Genomic DNA, 20,164 nt, shown 5'->3' on the forward strand with positions numbered 1-20,164 from the left:
TCTACATAAATATTTTGATGAACTATTGGAGGGTTGGAATTAACTACTAAGTCTCTCTGTAAGAAATAAGTTTCATGAAACTAAATTAGCCTCCTGAAAATAATAGGTTCTTGGATAACAAGTTTGTAATAAGTAACTACATCATAACTTGTTACGTATAATATCGTATATTTCAGCGTAACCCTTTTCAATATTTTTACAACCTAATGGTTCCATGAAATATCTTACATTGCTGCCAAGAATTTTTTGCACAAAGCAATTCAATTTATGGAAAACCAATATCATAAAAATAACAGTTAGGTATGTGGTAGGGTGAATTAGCCGGTTGTCGGCCAGTTTAGCAAAACTACGCATTCAAATGGATTTTCTGTACAACATATTCGACAAAATTTTGTCATTGTATGATTTTTAGGCAAAGAATTTAATACAGTTTCCTTTTGGTATAAAAAAATATGACTAACTAACTTAGTTTTCTTTATATAGCTCCATATATGAAAAAGTAGCAATTTAGCCGGTTGTCAACCACTTCTTTTGGTTCTCGGCCGCTTGTTTAGTTAGTTGTCGGCCACTGTTATTAGGGTTTTAAAATGAATCTTATGTCAGAACTAACAGGATTTATTTTGGAATAAAACAAGTAATAGTCAATGTCACAATGTATTTTTAATAATATTTTACATTTAATGAGGTTTATAATGGTCCATAACGTCCATTTGACACGCTGAATTTGCTGGCATCCTTAGGCTACGGCTCATGTCAATAGTTTGTATGGAACAAATATAGGAAATACTGAGGAAATACTTATTATTACATAATAATATATTTTTTGTCGACAGAAAATTTTGTTAAGACAGGAGTCGACGTAAAAAAAGGGGAGGTCAGACAGCAGTAACTTTCGTAAAAAAACACCTGTAGCAAAAATGTATAGTATAATAATTACCTAAGAACAAGTTGTGTTGCTATTGGATATTATTGTATTTATTAATAAATAAATGCATTTTTTTTTAAATAATCCTTACAAACAACGCAATTAATTGACCCCCAAAGACAAATTATTTTGAATCTGGGTCGAGAATATATTGCAGGGCCGACAACTAAATTAAAATTATTTGTTTCTCGGCCGTCATAAATTGGCTAGGCCGACAATCAACTTTAAAAATGCCTGTTCTCGGCCGCTAAATATTTCAAAAAATAAATCAGATTTTTAACCAATTATTTCCAAGAAAGCATCTGGCCGGCTGTTAAATGCAATATCAATTTTGTTCAAAATAAGTGTTTTTTGAAGTATTTATTTTATTTGCTCTAATAATATAGGAAAGACAATCGATTAAAAATGACGTCCTTCAAGTCCGTTCTCGGCCGGGGGGCCGACAACTAAATATCTTTGTAAAATTGCATTTAGATACCCGACCACCCAATTTAATTTAATTATATTACATATTTTGAACATTTAAATTGAAATAACATGAGTTCAACTTATTCACAATCTACTTTAACCTCAACAGTGGTCTCAAAGCCACGAAAACAATATGTTTACATACCTCGAAAAAATGTTGTATCCTCGAAAAAATTTGTCCACCATTCACACTGCTCAAATTGCTTCCGTACACTGACGAGCGAATCAATACGTCACCAAGAAAATAAATGTAGGACATGTCAATATCAAGTGACTTTATGTATCTACCCTCATTTTTTGAAGAAATACTATATAGTTGTCATGTTATTGTAGATTAACTGCGTGGTGGCCGACAACCAGAGGTGGTCGGATAACCGGCTAAACCACCCTATTATGTGGATTATTTTTAGTAGGTAATGCTGTAAATTTCAGTCACTACATAAAATTTTGGTTTACCGGCACAATTCCTCAATCATTATTTATTGCGAGAGGAACCCTAAAACATAACTTTTAAAGATAAAGTTTTATTAGAGGCCGAAATAAAAGCAAAATAAGAAAATTCTTTACCATTCAAGTGAATAATGTTGGGTGAAGTATAATTTATTCAAGGATCGAGTAAAGAGGTGGCCTAGGGGATTAAGGTTACTTTCAGGGCAGAGCGGTAGGTACATATTTCAAAGGGCTAAAAAGGGTTAGTTCATTTTCTTATTCTTAATCCATTATACATAAATGTATACCTAATGTAACGTAGTAATGTTCAAATGAACATTAGAAGCACGTTGGTATTTATAGTCTTTTATAATCTTTTATTAAAAATATAGACATACTTAAAAATCAATACTTAATAGATACATTAGTAAAAACTCGGTGCAGGGCCCAAGCTGCCGAAGGTTGAGTTGAGGCCGCCGGTAGGAGCCGCTGCCTGTCTAAGACTACGCCTTCTGCATCTGACTCTTAAAAACGGTTTATTTGCCTTAAGATACTGGTACTGACATTTTTTTTTACTTGTGACCCCCACTCTACTTATATTACTGGGCTAGCCCTGTTTCGTGGGGTCAGTTCAAACATTTCCATTGCCTACATTTTTCCTACGCTGGAGTTTGTTTAAAGCTTAAAATACCTAAAGAATAAGAAACTAATTCTAAACAGTATAAACGAAAATAAAAATTCTAGTATCTGCCTATGATTTTTTCATCATAATTATATTAATTAAGTATTAACACAATATTATATTAGTGTTAATAATTAATAATTATTCAAAACATCATATTACCTACTCAATTCGTTCCATGATGAGACCTCCTAAGATATTGATAAAAAGCTTTATTAATATACAGTGCAGGCAGGCATGTATTGTCGCGTGATAAGTAATAAAACATCTGGCCATCCCTATGGCACTTTCAAATAGTGCGATAGGGACGGCCAGATGTTATATCATTTATCGCGCGACGGCGACGACCATACTTGCCTGCCAACAATTAAGACTTAAAGGAGGCGTTCTTATATAATCACCTTTCTTATTACAATTTTCACCGAATGTATCGTAGAAATGTTTATTCTGCCCGACCCAATACGTTAGCACGTATTTGGAAATGACAATTTAATATGATGTCAACAACTCGCGACTCGGTTCGAGAGCGCAGCAATAAATTGTTGAATTCGTTTTATTTTCGACAGGTTATCATTTTCCCATTCCATTTATTAACAAATTTGCTGAATTACGAATAGCAATGGAATATAACGTTTTATTGTAACCATTTGAACTTATTATAAATTATAATATGTTTAAACCATAATTTAAATACGATTTAATTATTCATTTCAGAGATAATGACATAAAATTAAACAAACGAACGAACTTAAGGGACTCAATATGTATATTATGGTGAATGATAACAGGCTTATTATAATTAATAATCTTCATAATTACACGTCTAGATAGATGCTGTGTGTACACAAACACACAAATTTATAGTACTTAATATTTTGTTAAGTCTTTTATCGTAATGAAATTTGTATCAGGATCTGTTTACAAATTTCGAGTCATCTTGTAAGTATTATTATCTATGAACTACTTAGTTACTGAGGAGTAGGTAGGTTAATTTTAATGTTAGAATAACTAACTAAAACCAACTAACTATTTTGGCTCAGTGATCCAAAGTGAATCTTGACCTTCGAAACGAGAGATCGCCACCTGCCCCTATCCTGCGCAACCTCTCTTAATGTTAGTCTAATAATTATGAATATTCTATTTAAAATTATTTTTGATTCAAAGATCAACACGAGCCACATTCAAACGTTACTTGTATATTGGTTCACATAAATTAGTAAAGAGAAAGTTTTCCAATAATCTTTGGCCAGCCTCTCCATTAAGAGCGAAAACATTGGAAGCGGAGTTTTCGGGAGTAGCCTATTGAGATTAGCCAACTTCCACCGACAACAATTGTGTTAGGGACTTGCCCGTGTTTATTGGATTGCCACGTCACTATTTATTGATTGATTTCGGTCCGTGCGGTGTGTACTCGTAGCTAATTAAATTAAAAGTTGGCTGATCTTGGCCCTGATCAAAGAAAGGAAATGTTTATTAAGTGTATACCTTTGAGACATGCTATTGAGAAAAACAGAACACATTTTCAGGTCATGCAATAATACGAGCATACGTAAGAGATATAATATATGTATGCTCTCCTCTGCCTAAATAAACTCCCCTGAAAAATATGCGCTGGTAACCTACCGGTTAAAGCGTGATACTTTCGATCTGGAAGTTCGCGGGTTCAAAGTTCAAAGCTCAACTCGTATATCATTTTAATATTAGCAATTTGAAGTTTGTGGTATGGTACCAAAATCGTTGTCAATTGTACTTGGTCAAACAGGTCTAACTATATGTACTAATACTAACTTAGCATTTTTAAATCTTAAGTTATAAAAAACCGGCCAAGAGCGTGTCGGGCCACGCTCAGTGTAGGGTTCCATAGTTTTTCGTATTTTTCTCAAAAACTACTGAATCTATCAAGTTCAAAACAATTTTCCTAGAAAGTATTTATAAAGTTCTACTTTTGTGATTTTTTTCATATTTTTTAAACATATGGTTCAAAAGTTAGAGGGGGGGGACGCACTTTTTTTCCTTTAGGAGCGATTATTTCCGAAAATATTAATATTATCAAAAAACGGTCTTAGTAAACCCTTATTCATTTTTAAATACCTATCCAACAATATATCACACGTTGGGGTTGGAATGAAAAAAAATATCAGCCCCCACTTTACATGTAGGGGAGGTACCCTAATAAAACATTTTTTTCCATTTTTTATTTTTGCACTTTGTTGGCGTGATTGATATACGTATTGGTACCAAATTTCAGCTTTCTAGTGCTTACGGTTACTGAGATTATCCGCGGACGGACGGACGGACGGACGGACGGACGGACAGACAGACATGGCGAAACTATAAGGGTTCCTAGTTGACTACGGAACCCTAAAAATGAAGTAGAAACACGCCGAGGTGTCAATTTTTCCCCTCCTCCCCACTTTTGTATCCCTGTTTTCAGTTTTTTTATATTTCCATGAAAACCGTAAAAGCTACAACAATAACGTCTAAGAGAAGTATATTCTCTATAAAATTCTCTACAATACTGTCTTTGGAAGTATATAGCTAGAACTTATAATTTTCAAACTATGCTCATTTTACCTTTGCCATATTTGTGTTTGGTGACCAGTAGGATAAGTAAGGCCAGCGACTTTGCACTTTTGCCTGTGGCGATGCTGGTTGGCAAAATTGTTCCTTGGGTCAAACTGATCCGATTTATCCCAATAGTCATGAAATCGCACGTGACTACTCCCCACAAAGAGAAGGGGAAGGGGCCGGTTCCCTCGATGAAATCTATGCAATACTTCTTCTTACGCCGCGTCTTGCGTGAGCGACGAACCCGCGACGGCGACGCGATGCGATGCGACGAAATCAAACCTTCTATCTCTATGGACTTGTCTTAGGTGGGCGACGGAACGCGACGGCGATGCGACGCGACGAACTAGCGATGAACATGCGAATGTTAAGCGACGCGATGTGATCAAACCGCTGTGTTCATATGGGAGTGTCTTGCGTAAGCGACGGCCCGCGACGGTCCGCGACGGCGATGCGACGCGATGCGATGGCGATGGGCGCGCGATCAAGCTATTTGATTTTTAGAAGCAAATTCAATACGTAGAGAGGTCGGACTAGAGAAATAACGATTGATTACTAGTCTCACATTTCATTCTTTATATTTTCTTATAATAAAAATTCAAAATATTCAAATTAACATAAGTTGACCAAAGGAGTAATGTGCCTAAAAAGTAAGGAAATTACAACTTTTGTAACTTGTATTGACAGCCTTTGATTATGTGCACGGTGATACGAGATTGTCTGCGTAAAATATCTTATACTTTTAAACGAGCAATTCTTGTATATTTATTTATTTATTTATACATACATACATACATACATACAATCACGCCTGTATCCTATAAAGGGGTAGGCAGAACACATGAAACTACTAAAGCTTCAGTGCCACTCTTGGCAAATAAGGGGTTGAAAGAAAACGAAACTGTGACATTGCAGTGACAGGTTGCCAGCCTCTTATTTATTTATATATATATATATACTTTTAAACGAGCAATTCTTGTATATTTATTTATTTATATATATATATTTATTTACACTGACGATCTCGGAAACCGCTCTAACGATTTCGCAGAAATTTGTTATGTGGGGGTTTTTGGGGGTGAAAAATCGGTCTAACTTATCCTTAGGTCCCGGAAAACGCGAATTTTCGAGTTTTCATGCGTTTTTCTTCGCGCGCCATCTCGTGTGCAGTAGTTGTACTGTTAAGACAGGATTTTTTCGGTCGATGTAAGTACTATTTATTGCAAACACTAGATGGCGACACAGGTCAAGGCTAAAACGAATAGAAAATACACTATTTGAGTTTTTGTGGCGAAATGCGCGCCATCTCGTGTGGACTAGTTGTGTTGTTAAGGCTGAGAATTCTTTCGCTCGATGTAGGTACTATTCATTTTTGAACTAGATGGCGACACATGTCAAGGATACGAAACAGAACCGAGCGAAGCTCGGTTGCCCAGATATTATTAAAATTTAAGTGTGAACTAAAAATATGAAACACTAGTGCGATGACCTTACGATATATGTACCTACTAGCACTTGACTTTGGTGAATAGGATCACAAAATTAACTAGTTATTACAACGGGCTCGTAGCCTAGCGGTTTCGACGTCTGGACGCCGCGCCAGCGGTGTGAGATCGAACCTCGGCTGAGGCGTGCTTTTGCAGTTTTATTTTTGTTTCTTTTATTTTCTATTATTTGATTGTTTACTTTTTTCATTCTGTAAGAATCTACATTCTTATTTTTATTTTATTTTTAATAACTCCGGCTTTTATACTAACAAGGAAAGGTACCCATACAAAAAAAATATAATTAGACTACTCTTTAAGGGGCGTTATTTATTGTAACTCTTAAATAATAATATTATCCTAAACCAGAACTTCTTGTTGCCATATAAAAAAAACATACATATAAGACATACCTTTGTGTCGATAGATATTTTTCAGTACAGATGGTGTTTTTTACGCACTAGTGCGAGAAGTGGTTCATTATATGCCAGGTCGAAACTTCGGAGGCTCATCTGTACTGAAAAACGTCGTACGATACACGTGCGAAAAGGAAATTCGTAACTCGTGTCGATTTAAAACACTCCCTTCGGTCGTGTTTTAATTTATTGCCACTCGTTTCGAACTTCCTTTTTTACGTACTTGTATCGTAATGTACTATTATTTTAAAGCACATAAAATTCGAATAAAATACACTGCTGACACGGGCCCGCTCACTGCTCAGTTCAGTCTGCGCCCAGCGCTCATAGACAGTGGTGTCGCGGACTCCCGCGATGTGTACATATTTCAACAGGCAACACATATGACAGCTTCAAATTAGTCTATGGTAAGCTAACGTTTCCTTTTCCTTTTTGATTGCGCCATCTTTGTGTGTCAAAGTTAGTTTGGGAACGTGCGATATAAAAGTTATAAATAAAGTGCCTCGTGAAAGCCACATGCATCTTCCCTTCGGCTCTCCAAAAGCTAAGTATAGTTTGAGTATAAAAGAAATAAAAGAGGACATGGTTGTCCCATTCACATATTTATTTTCTTCATCATGATCTCCATTTAGAACGAGAGATCTGTCTTATTTGAGTTTGAGCTGCTTATCTTTATTTGAGACTAATGTGCTTAATAATCACTATAATTAATATACCTTAAAAGTTAACCTGAGGTGAAGATGATGTACATGAGTTTGGCGAGAGAGGAGAATATCGTTTGCCCTTAACCTGTTTGTCTCACTTGCGTACTTGTCGAGAGGCTGCGGCCTATAATAAGAAAGAGGATTTATCCTTTTATATAGAGGCTATGTTTGCCTGGCTACGGCCGAAGTGAAAGAGGATTTATCCTTTTATATAGAGGCTATGTTTGCCTGGCTACGGCCGAAGTGAAGGAGGATTTATCCTTTTATATAGAGGCTATGTTTGCCTGGCTACGGCCGAAGTGAAAGAGGATTTATCCTTTTATATAGAGGCTATGTTTGCCTGGCTACGGCCGAAGTGAAAGAGGATTTGATCCTTGATATAGAGGCTGAGTTGCCTTGACCATGGTCAGTGACGAAATAGAGGGATTACCCTTAGAGTATGAGGCTGTGTAGCCTTCTTACGGATATTGAACGAATGCGTAACGTTGTGTTGCAACCTGTGCAATTACTTATGTGTTGACATACGAATATGATCATATTATGCGTTATAACCAATCTTAATAAATCCAATATATGGATATATCATACCATGTTTACAAGTCATATTATTATTATTATTTTAAACCCAGATCGGTTCATGCTATGAGCCAGTAACTATGCTAATATAATTCTACAACATAAATACATTCACATATATCATAATTCTCATATAGATAAGGAATAATAAGGACTAAGTCCTCAGGATAGTTTCCCAATTGATTGAGATAGTAAAACAATAACAATCATAATACTTCAATATATTCTTGGTATTACTATAATAACAATTGTTCATGTTATAAATACATAGGTTGTGTACCTTAGTGACCCATGGTCATAAAACTATTTTCTATACAGGTGGTGGCATATAATCCGGTGGAAGCTATCAGCTGTGCTGAGAGCTTATGGGCGAGAGAGCCACCGAGATCATATCTTCAGTTCAAGGTATGAATCATTTCCTTCTCAGTGTAACCAACCTCTTATCTCAACAATGTTAGCGAAGCAGATGATGATGATTTGTTATATTACTAAAATGATGTACATGTCAGGTCAAAGGTAGAATTGTACCTCATTATCTAGGACTGAAATTGTTCTCCCAAACTCACAAGCAAATGAGAGCTCAGGCAAGAAACGTTTTGTATCAGAGTCGATACAAAAATTGGTGGTAGAGTGTCTTGGATATGATTACAAATTTATGAAACTGTTTCACAAATGATTTACCAAATTTGTACTAAATACAAACTTTAAGAGGTTAAAGGTTGCCCTGTGATCGTTGTGATTCATACAAAGTGCTGCCACCTATTGATTGTGTGTTGTAAACTATAAGCGTCACCTTACATTTTTGAATTTCCCGCGTAAGGAAATACCATTGAAATCTGCGTGTGATTTATATCTTTGAAACCCTAATTACCTTATAAAACACGTATTTGTTCAAAAATCATGAATTTGTAACATAAAAACTAAATAATTATAATATTACGAAATTTATTTTGCGAAAGTGATGTAGACATGTCGATGTCGGCAAATTTCATATCGATAATTATTGTACACTATAGCATAAAATAGAATAACGATTATTTCAGATATCGATACTTTAACCAAAAAGAATATTGAAGAAATGTTAAAGATCAAATAAAACTTAGAAAATAATTAAAATCACTTAAAAAATTTACTGTCATTTACATCTTGTGAGTGACAAATTGTTTACAATTTGCACTTGATTGAAAGTTTATGCTTGCAATTTCAATAGAAAACCAGAGATTTAATAATATAACTGTTTAACTATTCTATATCAAGATTTTGATTCAATGGCGAACATAATGACACTTTAGAAATGCTTAAATTTGAGGTTATGATTATCGAGCATACTGCTGTTCGATACGATTCACTTATTTGTTCACATCAGAAGGATACTACACTTTATTCATCACATGTCACTACTGTCATAATTCAGTTGATTAATTATGCCCTTTCTTTACGGAGTAATAAATAAATCGAATATTATAAGATACACTTGATGTTTTAATAAAGATCTTATCGATGACTAGCTTTTACCCGCGGCTTCGCCCGCGTAATAAAAGTATTCTTATTGAAACGTTTACAAAAAATAAGATTTTCATTTGGATCCGTAGGTTTCTTTGTAGGTACATCTGTCCGCGATTATTTCGATTAAAGTAAAGCGGGGCAATTCACCGACTGGGGGGCCATTGTAACTGATCTATTTGCTGTACGGTCCGGTTTTGGCTGACTGTACCTTACACATATTACTATTGTTTTTAAAGAAATTCTTGCAATGATTGTAGAATTGTTACACAGCGACCACAGAGTAGGTAGTAGGTACGAATATGTATGTATTTTAGCTATATAAATATTTATACTGGGGAAACTTCATACGACCCACATAGCCAGTATCTCGACGCTATGGTCGGTAGGGTAAAAAGTACTTCCTTGCATTATCGCTTACAATTTTTTCCATTTTGCTTATACTTATTGCAAACGTAAACATATAAAAGGCAAGCAAAACAACGATCTTCTTACAGCACATTGAATGTAATAGTTATTACGGATGCAGGATACTCGCCGATGCCTACTTACTAATCCCTTCCCACTGAGCCACCTGCATTTTACACTACCTAGATATCGATTGCCGACCGTTTATTCCGACCCCAATACCTATTCTTATCCCCGTTCCTCCCCTATCCCTATCCCCGTCCCCGTCCCCTATTTTTATCCCTATTTCTATCCCTTTCCCTATTTCTATCCCTATCCCTATCCCTATCCCTATCCCTGTCCCTATCCCTGTCCCTGTCCCTGTCCCTGTCCCTGTCCCTGTCCCTGTCCCTGTCCCTGTCCCTGTCCCTGTCCCTGTCCCTGTCCCTGTCCCTGTCTGTCCCTGTCCCTGTCCCTGTCCCTGTCCCCTGTCCCTGTCCCTGTCCCTGTCCCTGTCCCTGTCCCCCTGTCCCTGTCCCTGTCCCTGTCCCTGTCCCTGTCCCTGTCCCTGTCCCTGTCCCTGTCCCTGTCCCTGTCCCTGTCCCGGTCCCGGTCCCGGTCCCGGTCCCGGTCCCGGTCCCGATCCCTATCCCTATCCCTATCCCTATCCCTATCCCTATCCCTATCCCTATCCCTATCCCTATCCCTATCCCTATCCCTATCCCTATCCCTATCCCTATCCCTATCCCTATCCCTATCCCTATCCCTATCCCTATCCCTATCCCTATCCCTATCCCTATCCCTATCCCTATCCCTATCCCTATCCCTATCCCTATCCCTATCCCCCTATCCCTATCCCTATCCCTATCCCTATCCCTATCCCTATCCCTATCCCTATCCCTATCCCTATCCCTATCCCTATCCCTATCCCTATCCCTATCCCTATCCCTATCCCTATCCCTATCCCTATCCCTATCCCTATCCCTATCCCTAACCCTATCCCGTTCCTGTCCCTGTCCCTGTCCCTGACCCTGTCCCTGTCCCTGTCCCTGCCCCTGTCCCTGTCCCTGTCCCTGTCCCTGCCCTGTCCCTGTCCTTGCCCCTGTCAAATTATCATGCTAGGAGGTGAACTTTGAAAAATCCTTTCTTAGTGCTCCTCTAAGGAACTTCCGTGTCAATTTGAAATCTCTTGAACCAGAAGTAAAGATAAAAACTAAAGCTATACTTATGGCTATTTTGGATATTTTAACCCCATTGCACAACAACAGGGGAGAAAATTTCTTTTCCACCTCATTAGATTTTAAAATCGTTGTATTTATCGTGATCAGCGACCCAATAAACCATAAAAACGATACCCATATTGTGTTTTTGACTTTACCCCCTTTGCACCCCTTTAGGGGTCAAATTTTCAAAAAACCTGAAACATGTATTTAGTCATATGTCTTTAGGAATCCTCCTGTGAAGTTTCGAATAAAATAGTCAAACTAATCTTGTTTCCCCATACAAACTTTGAACCCCCATTTCACCCTTTTAAGAGGAGAATTTTGAAAAATCCTTTCTTAGTGCTCCTTTACGCCATATAAGGAACCTATGTGCCAAATTTGAAATCTCTAGGACCAGCGGTTTCGGCTGTGTGTTGATATGTCAATCAGTCAGTCAATATCTTCTTTTATATATTTAAACCCCATTGCACCACAACAGGGGAGAAGGTATTTCACTTCCGCCTAGTTAGATTTTAAAAACGTCGTATTTATCGTGATCAGTGACCCGATAAACCATAAAAACGATACCAATATTGATTTTTTGACTTTATCACCCCCTTTTCACCCTTTTAGGGGTTAAATTTTCAAAAAACCTGAAACACGTATTCAGTCATATGTCTTAAGGAATCTTCCTGTGAAGTTTCGAATAAAATAGTCAAACTAATCTTGTTTCCCCATACAAACTTTGAACCCCCATTTCACCCTTTTAAGAGGAGAATTTTGAAAAATCCTTTCTTAGTGCTCCTTTACGCCATATAAGGAACCTATGTGCCAAATTTGAAATCTCTAGGACCAGCGGTTTCGGCTGTGTGTTGATATGTCAATCAGTCAGTCAATATCTTCTTTTATATATTTAAACCCCATTGCACCACAACAGGGGAGAAGGTATTTCACTTCCGCCTCGTTAGATTTTAAAAACGTCGTATTTATCGTGATCAGTGACCCGATAAACCATAAAAACGATACCAATATTGATTTTTTGACTTTATCACCCCCTTTTCACCCTTTTAGGGGTTAAATTTTCAAAAAACCTGAAACACGTATTCAGTCATATGTCTTAAGGAATCTTCCTGTGAAGTTTCGAATAAAATAGTCAAACTAATCTTGTTTCCCCATACAAACTTTGAACCCCCATTTGACCCCCTTAGGAGGTGAATTTTGGAAAATCCTTTCTTAGTGCTCCTCTACACTATATAAGGAACCTACGTGCCAAATTTGAAATCTCTAGGACCAGCGGTTTCGGCTGTGCGTTGATATGTCAGTCAGTCAGTCAGTCAGTCAGTCAGTCAGTCAGTCAGTCAGTCAGTCAGTCAGCTTCTTCTTTTATATATTTAGATTTCGATAGAAACCCCTTTTGAAATGTATTTACAGGTAACTTACCTTGAGTGTAAGCACATGGAATACCGGTATGCAAAAACCGATAATTTATCGATATAATTTTATCGACAACCTTGGCCACAGCAAGATGGTGGAACCGATTACTCCTGTCGAAAAACATTGTGCAACAAGTGGTTTGCGAGTGAATAATTAAAATAAATATAAAGTTGTGCGGCGAATGGGAAGTGTTGTATTGTGTTTGAAATAAACTATATAAGGCTTAAAGGTGAGTGTTTGTAAATAGAAACTTTTAGGTTACGGCCTACCAAGTCTGTGTTATTTCAACAACTTACTAGTAAACTTTCTTAAAGGATTATTTGCAATTATTTATGTAATATTACGATCATTTCTTTGTCTTTATGATTCAAAACCTGTGAGATGAAACGTGAGAGTATATTGATTGAAATTTACATGGCCAAGTTACATATTTGCGAAAAAATACATTTTCCCGGCGACATGACATGTGCATTGTGATTGCGTATTGCGTACGGCGTATGAGGTAACCTTATGAAGGGAATAATTAGAGACGGAACACTAAATACATTGTTGGGATAAGGTCATTAAGTGAATTTAAAATGACTATTTATTGAAATCAAAATGAATCCCAACTTATTTCGTGTTCAATTGAAACAGCGTACGAGTGCTGACGAACGTCGAGTCAGGCGTGAAGACAAAGTATAGGCATAAAGCCGAACGAAGTTCTCGGCTGCCTCCGGCTGCGTGAGGAAATAGAACTCCTTTGGCCACATATTAGCAGGTATTTAAATATGACTGTTGAATAATATAGTCAATTGCGTTTATGAAAATAAAGAAAATTCTTTCATTAAAGTAAAATCATTGTGATAATGATGTTGTTGACGTTTACATCCTAGTGAAACTAGATGGCGCTAAGCTATGATATAACATTTTATTAATTTCATAAAAATAATCAGTGATTGATTAATTATAAATAAATGAAGTGATTCAACATTTACTGTATAATGTTTGTTGCCATGATTTTCATCGAATACCCTAGAATATTCTACATTTCTGTGACATTGTCACAATTTGAGTGTCGTTAAATCATATATTTGGTAATATAAATATTGAATGTGAACTTAAATGATTAAATATGTGATAAATGTTTATGTACTGATCCTAGCGATGAGGATAAGTTATTATTGACAGAGACTATTTAGATTTACACACAATTCAGTTCATCATCATCATTATAGAGGTCAAGTCGTACCATCTATACTTAAAATAAAATAAAATAATTAAAAATAAATTCTTATACCTACAATACTTACCTGTCAATTACTCCAAATTATTTATGATTTGCACATTAAATAAAAAACTTATAAAATGCCTTACTACTTTAATTAATTTTGACATGTTAAGTTGATTTGTCTCAAAATGCGTTTTCAGAATAAAGAAAGAACACGATGGACATCATATTATTGAAGCGTCTTAGAACATTTGCCAATAGTATAAAAGAGCATCAAGCGAAAGCATCAGAGCTATGTGCGTGTCGTCCATGGGAAGGTAATGAAGTGGAACAAGCCGCTATCATTGCCTCCAAGTTACAGTCAACGCTGGGGAAATTTCAGAGTGATCTCTATCAGTATTTTAATACAAGTACTGATCCGAACCCTGATGAGGTCTCGACCTTAACAGAGATGCAATTACAAGGCGAGGAAATTTTAGCTGAACTTAATGCCAGAATACAGTCCATTAAAGAACAAGGCCAAGTTAAGTCCGACCCTGTTAAGAATAGAAGTAAGCTACCGGAATTAGAGCTTGTGTCTTTCCATGGCAATGTCCTAGAGTGGACCCAATTTTGGGACCAGTTCAGTTCCAACATTGATCAAAGAAACTTGAGAGATGTGGATAAGTTTCTTTATCTTAAGGCTTCCTTGAAGGGTGAAGCAAAAATCATAATTGACGGTTTGGAAACCACAAACGAAAATTATAAAATAGCCGTAGATACACTTAAAGAAAGATATGGTAATAGAATACAGATTATTGACGCTCATTACTCCTCCCTATATAAAGTTAAGAAAGCGATGAAGCCTCAAGATTGCAGGAAAACATTAGATGAATTAGAAAGACACCTTAGAGTATTGCAATCCCTAGGAGAAGACACTAATAAGAATAACTTAAGGTTCCTTTTCATGGAAAAATTTCCTGAAGATGTGATTTATGAGTTGAAACTGAAGTTGAAAACTGAATCCACAGAAGAGATAAGGAAACAGTTAAACGCTATCATAACGGCAAAGGAGGATGTTGATAGAATTAATGCAGAGGATAAAAATATAGAACCTACCTTCACCACTGAAACGTTACACGTGAAAGATAATAAAGTTAAGGATAATAATAAACATTTGAGGAAATTCACTGGTGAAAGGAAATTTAAAAATAAATATAATATGAAACCTAGAGGGAAGCCCATCCAAACCGAAACGGGTACATCAACATTTTCTAGCGTAGACAGAAGGAAGAGACCGTATGAAGCAAATAACGAATCAAGAAATCAATATCCACCTAAAAAGCGAGACAGGAAAGATTGTATATTTTGTCACGGTGATCATTTCAATGATAGTTGTCCGCGCTTTACAACTTTAGCTGAGAGAAAAGGCAAGTTATCTGACCGCTGCTTCATATGTTTTAAATATGGTCACAGACAAAACACCTGCAGAACAACACATGTCTGCCATTATTGTGGGGCAAGAAACCGACATAACAGAGCATTATGCCCTGACAAAGAACTGCAAAATACCACGACTACGTCTACTTAAACAACAAAAAATCAAGATAAACAACCATTTTCAAACAACTGTAGTAAACAATTAAACAACATAAGACATGATAACTTCATGAAAATATACAGAGTTTTGTTAGAATGTATTATACAAATAATCATTAATCACCTGATTCATTATTCAAGTTGTCAGAATGTCTGCCTGAAAAAAGATAGTATAATGATAGAAAATTCATGTAATTTGTTAATGAAATTTAGATGCCACAAAATTGGAATAACCGCTGATGTAGAAAAGGCTTTTCTACAGATAGGCCTGAATGATAATGACAGAGATGTCACAAGATTTTTATGGTTAAAAGATGTATCCAAACCAGCAGTGAAAGAGAATCTCATACATTTAAGATTTACACGAGTACCTTTCGGAATTATATCAAGCCCATTTTTATTAAATGCTACAATCAAAATGCACCTATCCAGATCCGACAATGACAAACTAAAAAATCTAGCCAACAATATATATGTAGATAACGTTTTGACAGGAACAAACAGCGTCGAAGAAGCAACAAAACTGTATAAAGACAGCAAAGACGTATTCAAGCAAATATCAATGAACCTTAGAGAGTGGAGTTCTAACTCTAAAGAATTTATGCAAAATATAACAGATGCGACTACAGATAAAACTGTGAAAACTCTTGGTCTGAACTGGGACTTAGAAAAGGACTCTAGCAACTGGCCATGCCCACCCGTACGACACCTCTCCTTTTTCGAGGGGGAGGGTCTGTCGAAAGAAACAATACATGAAAATGAAATGAACCTAGATAAAGAAAATCAGTTTAAAAAGAATAGTCACTTGAACAAACATCAGAAGCATCAATCAAAAATTAAAGATATTCGTACAACAACACAGACAAACAATACAGATAACAGAGTAAACTCAGAAACACAAGAAATAAGAAGTATACAGAAACAATATTATCCAGATGAAGTCGATAACAAGGAGACCAGTCTTACCCGTAACCTAGGATTATTTAAAGATGTGGACAGAATCCTTCGATGCGACGGTCGTCTGACACACTCCGATTTATCGTATGATGCAAAGCACCCAATTCTTCTGCCCAAAGATTGTGATTACACTACAAATGTTATAAGGAAAGCACATGAGAACAACTATCATGTTGGTATACCTCACACCCTTGATATAATCAGACAACGCTTTTGGATTCCACAAGGAAGAGCACAAGTACAAAAATATATCCGTAAATGCCAGCAATGTGTGAAACATGGCGGAGGACCCTACTCCTTACCAGAAACTCCTGCTTTACCACCTGAAAGAGTAAAGTATGAGACAGCATATACATATGTAGGTGTAGATTACTTTGGACCAATGTATGTTAAAGAAGAAACTCAACAAAAACGATGGATTTGCTTACTCACTTGCTTAGTCGTTCGTGCTATACATTTGGAGCTAGTAAAAGACATGACAGCAGAAGAATGTTTACTAGCATTTAAAAGATTCATGGCTACCAGAGGTGTTCCTACTCTGATTGTAACAGACAACGCACTTCAATTCAAACTACTATCTGAACTAATGACAACTAAAAGTTTAACAGAGGAAAATATACAATGGAAATTCATCCCTCAGCTGGCCCCATGGCATGGGGGCGTATACGAAAGATTAGTGGGTGTTACCAAGCACTGTCTTAAACGAACACTACAGAAACATCTATTGAACGATACCCAACTACTAACCGTTCTTAAAGAAGTGGAAAGTGTCGTCAACACAAGACCATTAACCTACGTAGGTACTGGTTTGGAACATGTATTGAAACCAGCAGACTTCTTGACACCGGGAAAATGTCTAGGACTACAGATGTCAATGAAGGAAACACCCGTTAACGCCACTACAACCAAACAACAACTCATAGAAGGTTGGAGACGTGGTGAGACTATCATGAGAGAATACAAGGACATGTTCATGAATCAGTATCTGCTTAGCTTAAGAGAACGTTACAAAAATTCAACCAAACAACCCAGAGTTAAAACTCACAATGAACCATGTGTTGGGGACATTGTACAAATGAAAGGTGATACTAAGAACAGAGAGAACTGGAAAGTAGGGAAGATCGTTGAATTAATTAAAGGAGCTGATGGATTATGTAGAGTCGCTCGAGTGAAGATCGACAATGGTACATTTACGAGATCCTTATTACACTTATACCCTTTGGAAGTAGAAGATGTTCCAACACCTAACAATTTGTCTAATCATCAATTAGAGGAAGAACCTACAACAAGGATAAAAGAAATGAAATTAGAAGAAAGTACAGATTTTTCAGTGATACAAAGAGAGTTTTATCCCGATGTACAACTAGAAATGGAGCTCGACACAGTTGACAGCATGGACGTGGACACGGCACATAGCAATGAGATGACAGAGGAGAACCTCAACGTTCCAAATACAGACAAAGATATGATAGAGTCAAACATAGAGCATAAATGTGATAATATAAACTTAGAGGCTGATATGGCTGATGAAAACTATGAGTCAGAAGTAAACCAGTCTGACAATGAAAGGCAAATGAGGGCTGCGGCGGTCCAAGCTAGGGAAAAATCCGAGAGTGGACCCGCCATCTGATGACCACACTTACTGCATCGTTATAGCTCGCTCGGCGGGTGTGTCGCGGACTCCCGCGATGTGTACATATTTCAACAGGCAACACATATGACAGCTTCAAATTAGTCTATGGTAAGCTAACGTTTCCTTTTCCTTTTTGATTGCGCCATCTTTGTGTGTCAAAGTTAGTTTGGGAACGTGCGATATAAAAGTTATAAATAAAGTGCCTCGTGAAAGCCACATGCATCTTCCCTTCGGCTCTCCAAAAGCTAAGTATAGTTTGAGTATAAAAGAAATAAAAGAGGACATGGTTGTCCCATTCACATATTTATTTTCTTCATCATGATCTCCATTTAGAACGAGAGATCTGTCTTATTTGAGTTTGAGCTGCTTATCTTTATTTGAGACTAATGTGCTTAATAATCACTATAATTAATATACCTTAAAAGTTAACCTGAGGTGAAGATGATGTACATGAGTTTGGCGAGAGAGGAGAATATCGTTTGCCCTTAACCTGTTTGTCTCACTTGCGTACTTGTCGAGAGGCTGCGGCCTATAATAAGAAAGAGGATTTATCCTTTTATATAGAGGCTATGTTTGCCTGGCTACGGCCGAAGTGAAAGAGGATTTATCCTTTTATATAGAGGCTATGTTTGCCTGGCTACGGCCGAAGTGAAGGAGGATTTATCCTTTTATATAGAGGCTATGTTTGCCTGGCTACGGCCGAAGTGAAAGAGGATTTATCCTTTTATATAGAGGCTATGTTTGCCTGGCTACGGCCGAAGTGAAAGAGGATTTGATCCTTGATATAGAGGCTGAGTTGCCTTGACCATGGTCAGTGACGAAATAGAGGGATTACCCTTAGAGTATGAGGCTGTGTAGCCTTCTTACGGATATTGAACGAATGCGTAACGTTGTGTTGCAACCTGTGCAATTACTTATGTGTTGACATACGAATATGATCATATTATGCGTTATAACCAATCTTAATAAATCCAATATATGGATATATCATACCATGTTTACAAGTCATATTATTATTATTATTTTAAACCCAGATCGGTTCATGCTATGAGCCAGTAACTATGCTAATATAATTCTACAACATAAATACATTCACATATATCATAATTCTCATATAGATAAGGAATAATAAGGACTAAGTCCTCAGGATAGTTTCCCAATTGATTGAGATAGTAAAACAATAACAATCATAATACTTCAATATATTCTTGGTATTACTATAATAACAATTGTTCATGTTATAAATACATAGGTTGTGTACCTTAGTGACCCATGGTCATAAAACTATTTTCTATACAGGTGGTGGCATATAATCCGGTGGAAGCTATCAGCTGTGCTGAGAGCTTATGGGCGAGAGAGCCACCGAGATCATATCTTCAGTTCAAGGTATGAATCATTTCCTTCTCAGTGTAACCAACCTCTTATCTCAACAATGTTAGCGAAGCAGATGATGATGATTTGTTATATTACTAAAATGATGTACATGTCAGGTCAAAGGTAGAATTGTACCTCATTATCTAGGACTGAAATTGTTCTCCCAAACTCACAAGCAAATGAGAGCTCAGGCAAGAAACGTTTTGTATCAGAGTCGATACAAGTGGACCTACGTTCGATAGTCCGGCGCACCGTGCTCTTGTAAGCGTAAGCAGCTAGATAGTTCTGAGAAGTGCTGTATAGGTACTGCGACTAAACAAATTTTGATCCTGTTGGTGGCAAACAGGCATACGGTCCGCCTGATTTTTACACATGCAATTTTATCCAAGAAATTTTACTTGAAATCTGATGAGAGTTTGAATTATTATTATATTTCGGGACCAGGGGAGGGGACCGATTTTTGAGTCTCACGCGTTCGAATTCAGAAAATTGTCACTGAAAATACTAAGCAATTCACTGTTTTCAACCGGTATTTTAGTGACAAATCCCATATGTGAGATTCAAAAACCGGCCCCCAGGATGAGGTTCTGGTTTTCATGGTGGAGTCAGGATATGGTCAACAAAACTGCTATTT

The 20,164-nt window shown here is 36.8% G+C and overlaps 1 protein-coding gene across 2 annotated transcripts; it reads left to right on the forward strand.

The window, feature by feature from the left end:
• Positions 1-12,750: 12,750 nt before the first annotated feature.
• Positions 12,751-15,900, forward strand: LOC125241469. 2 transcript variants are annotated; one of them, XM_048149976.1, is made up of 3 exons: positions 12,751-13,007; positions 13,415-13,538; positions 14,189-15,900. In XM_048149976.1, the coding sequence occupies exon 3, from the start codon at positions 14,206-14,208 to the stop codon at positions 15,556-15,558; it is 1,353 nt and encodes a 450-aa protein (XP_048005933.1). In that variant the 5' UTR covers positions 12,751-13,007; positions 13,415-13,538; positions 14,189-14,205; the 3' UTR covers positions 15,559-15,900. The 2 variants fall into 2 exon arrangements, with proteins under 2 accessions (XP_048005933.1, XP_048005932.1); XM_048149975.1 differs by lacking the exon at positions 12,751-13,007 and having other exon boundaries at positions 13,023-13,538.
• Positions 15,901-20,164: the final 4,264 nt, after the last annotated feature.

Source organism: Leguminivora glycinivorella, chromosome Z, assembly GCF_023078275.1.
Source record: "Leguminivora glycinivorella isolate SPB_JAAS2020 chromosome Z, LegGlyc_1.1, whole genome shotgun sequence".
In the NCBI taxonomy this organism is placed as follows: Eukaryota; Metazoa; Arthropoda; class Insecta; order Lepidoptera; family Tortricidae; genus Leguminivora; species Leguminivora glycinivorella.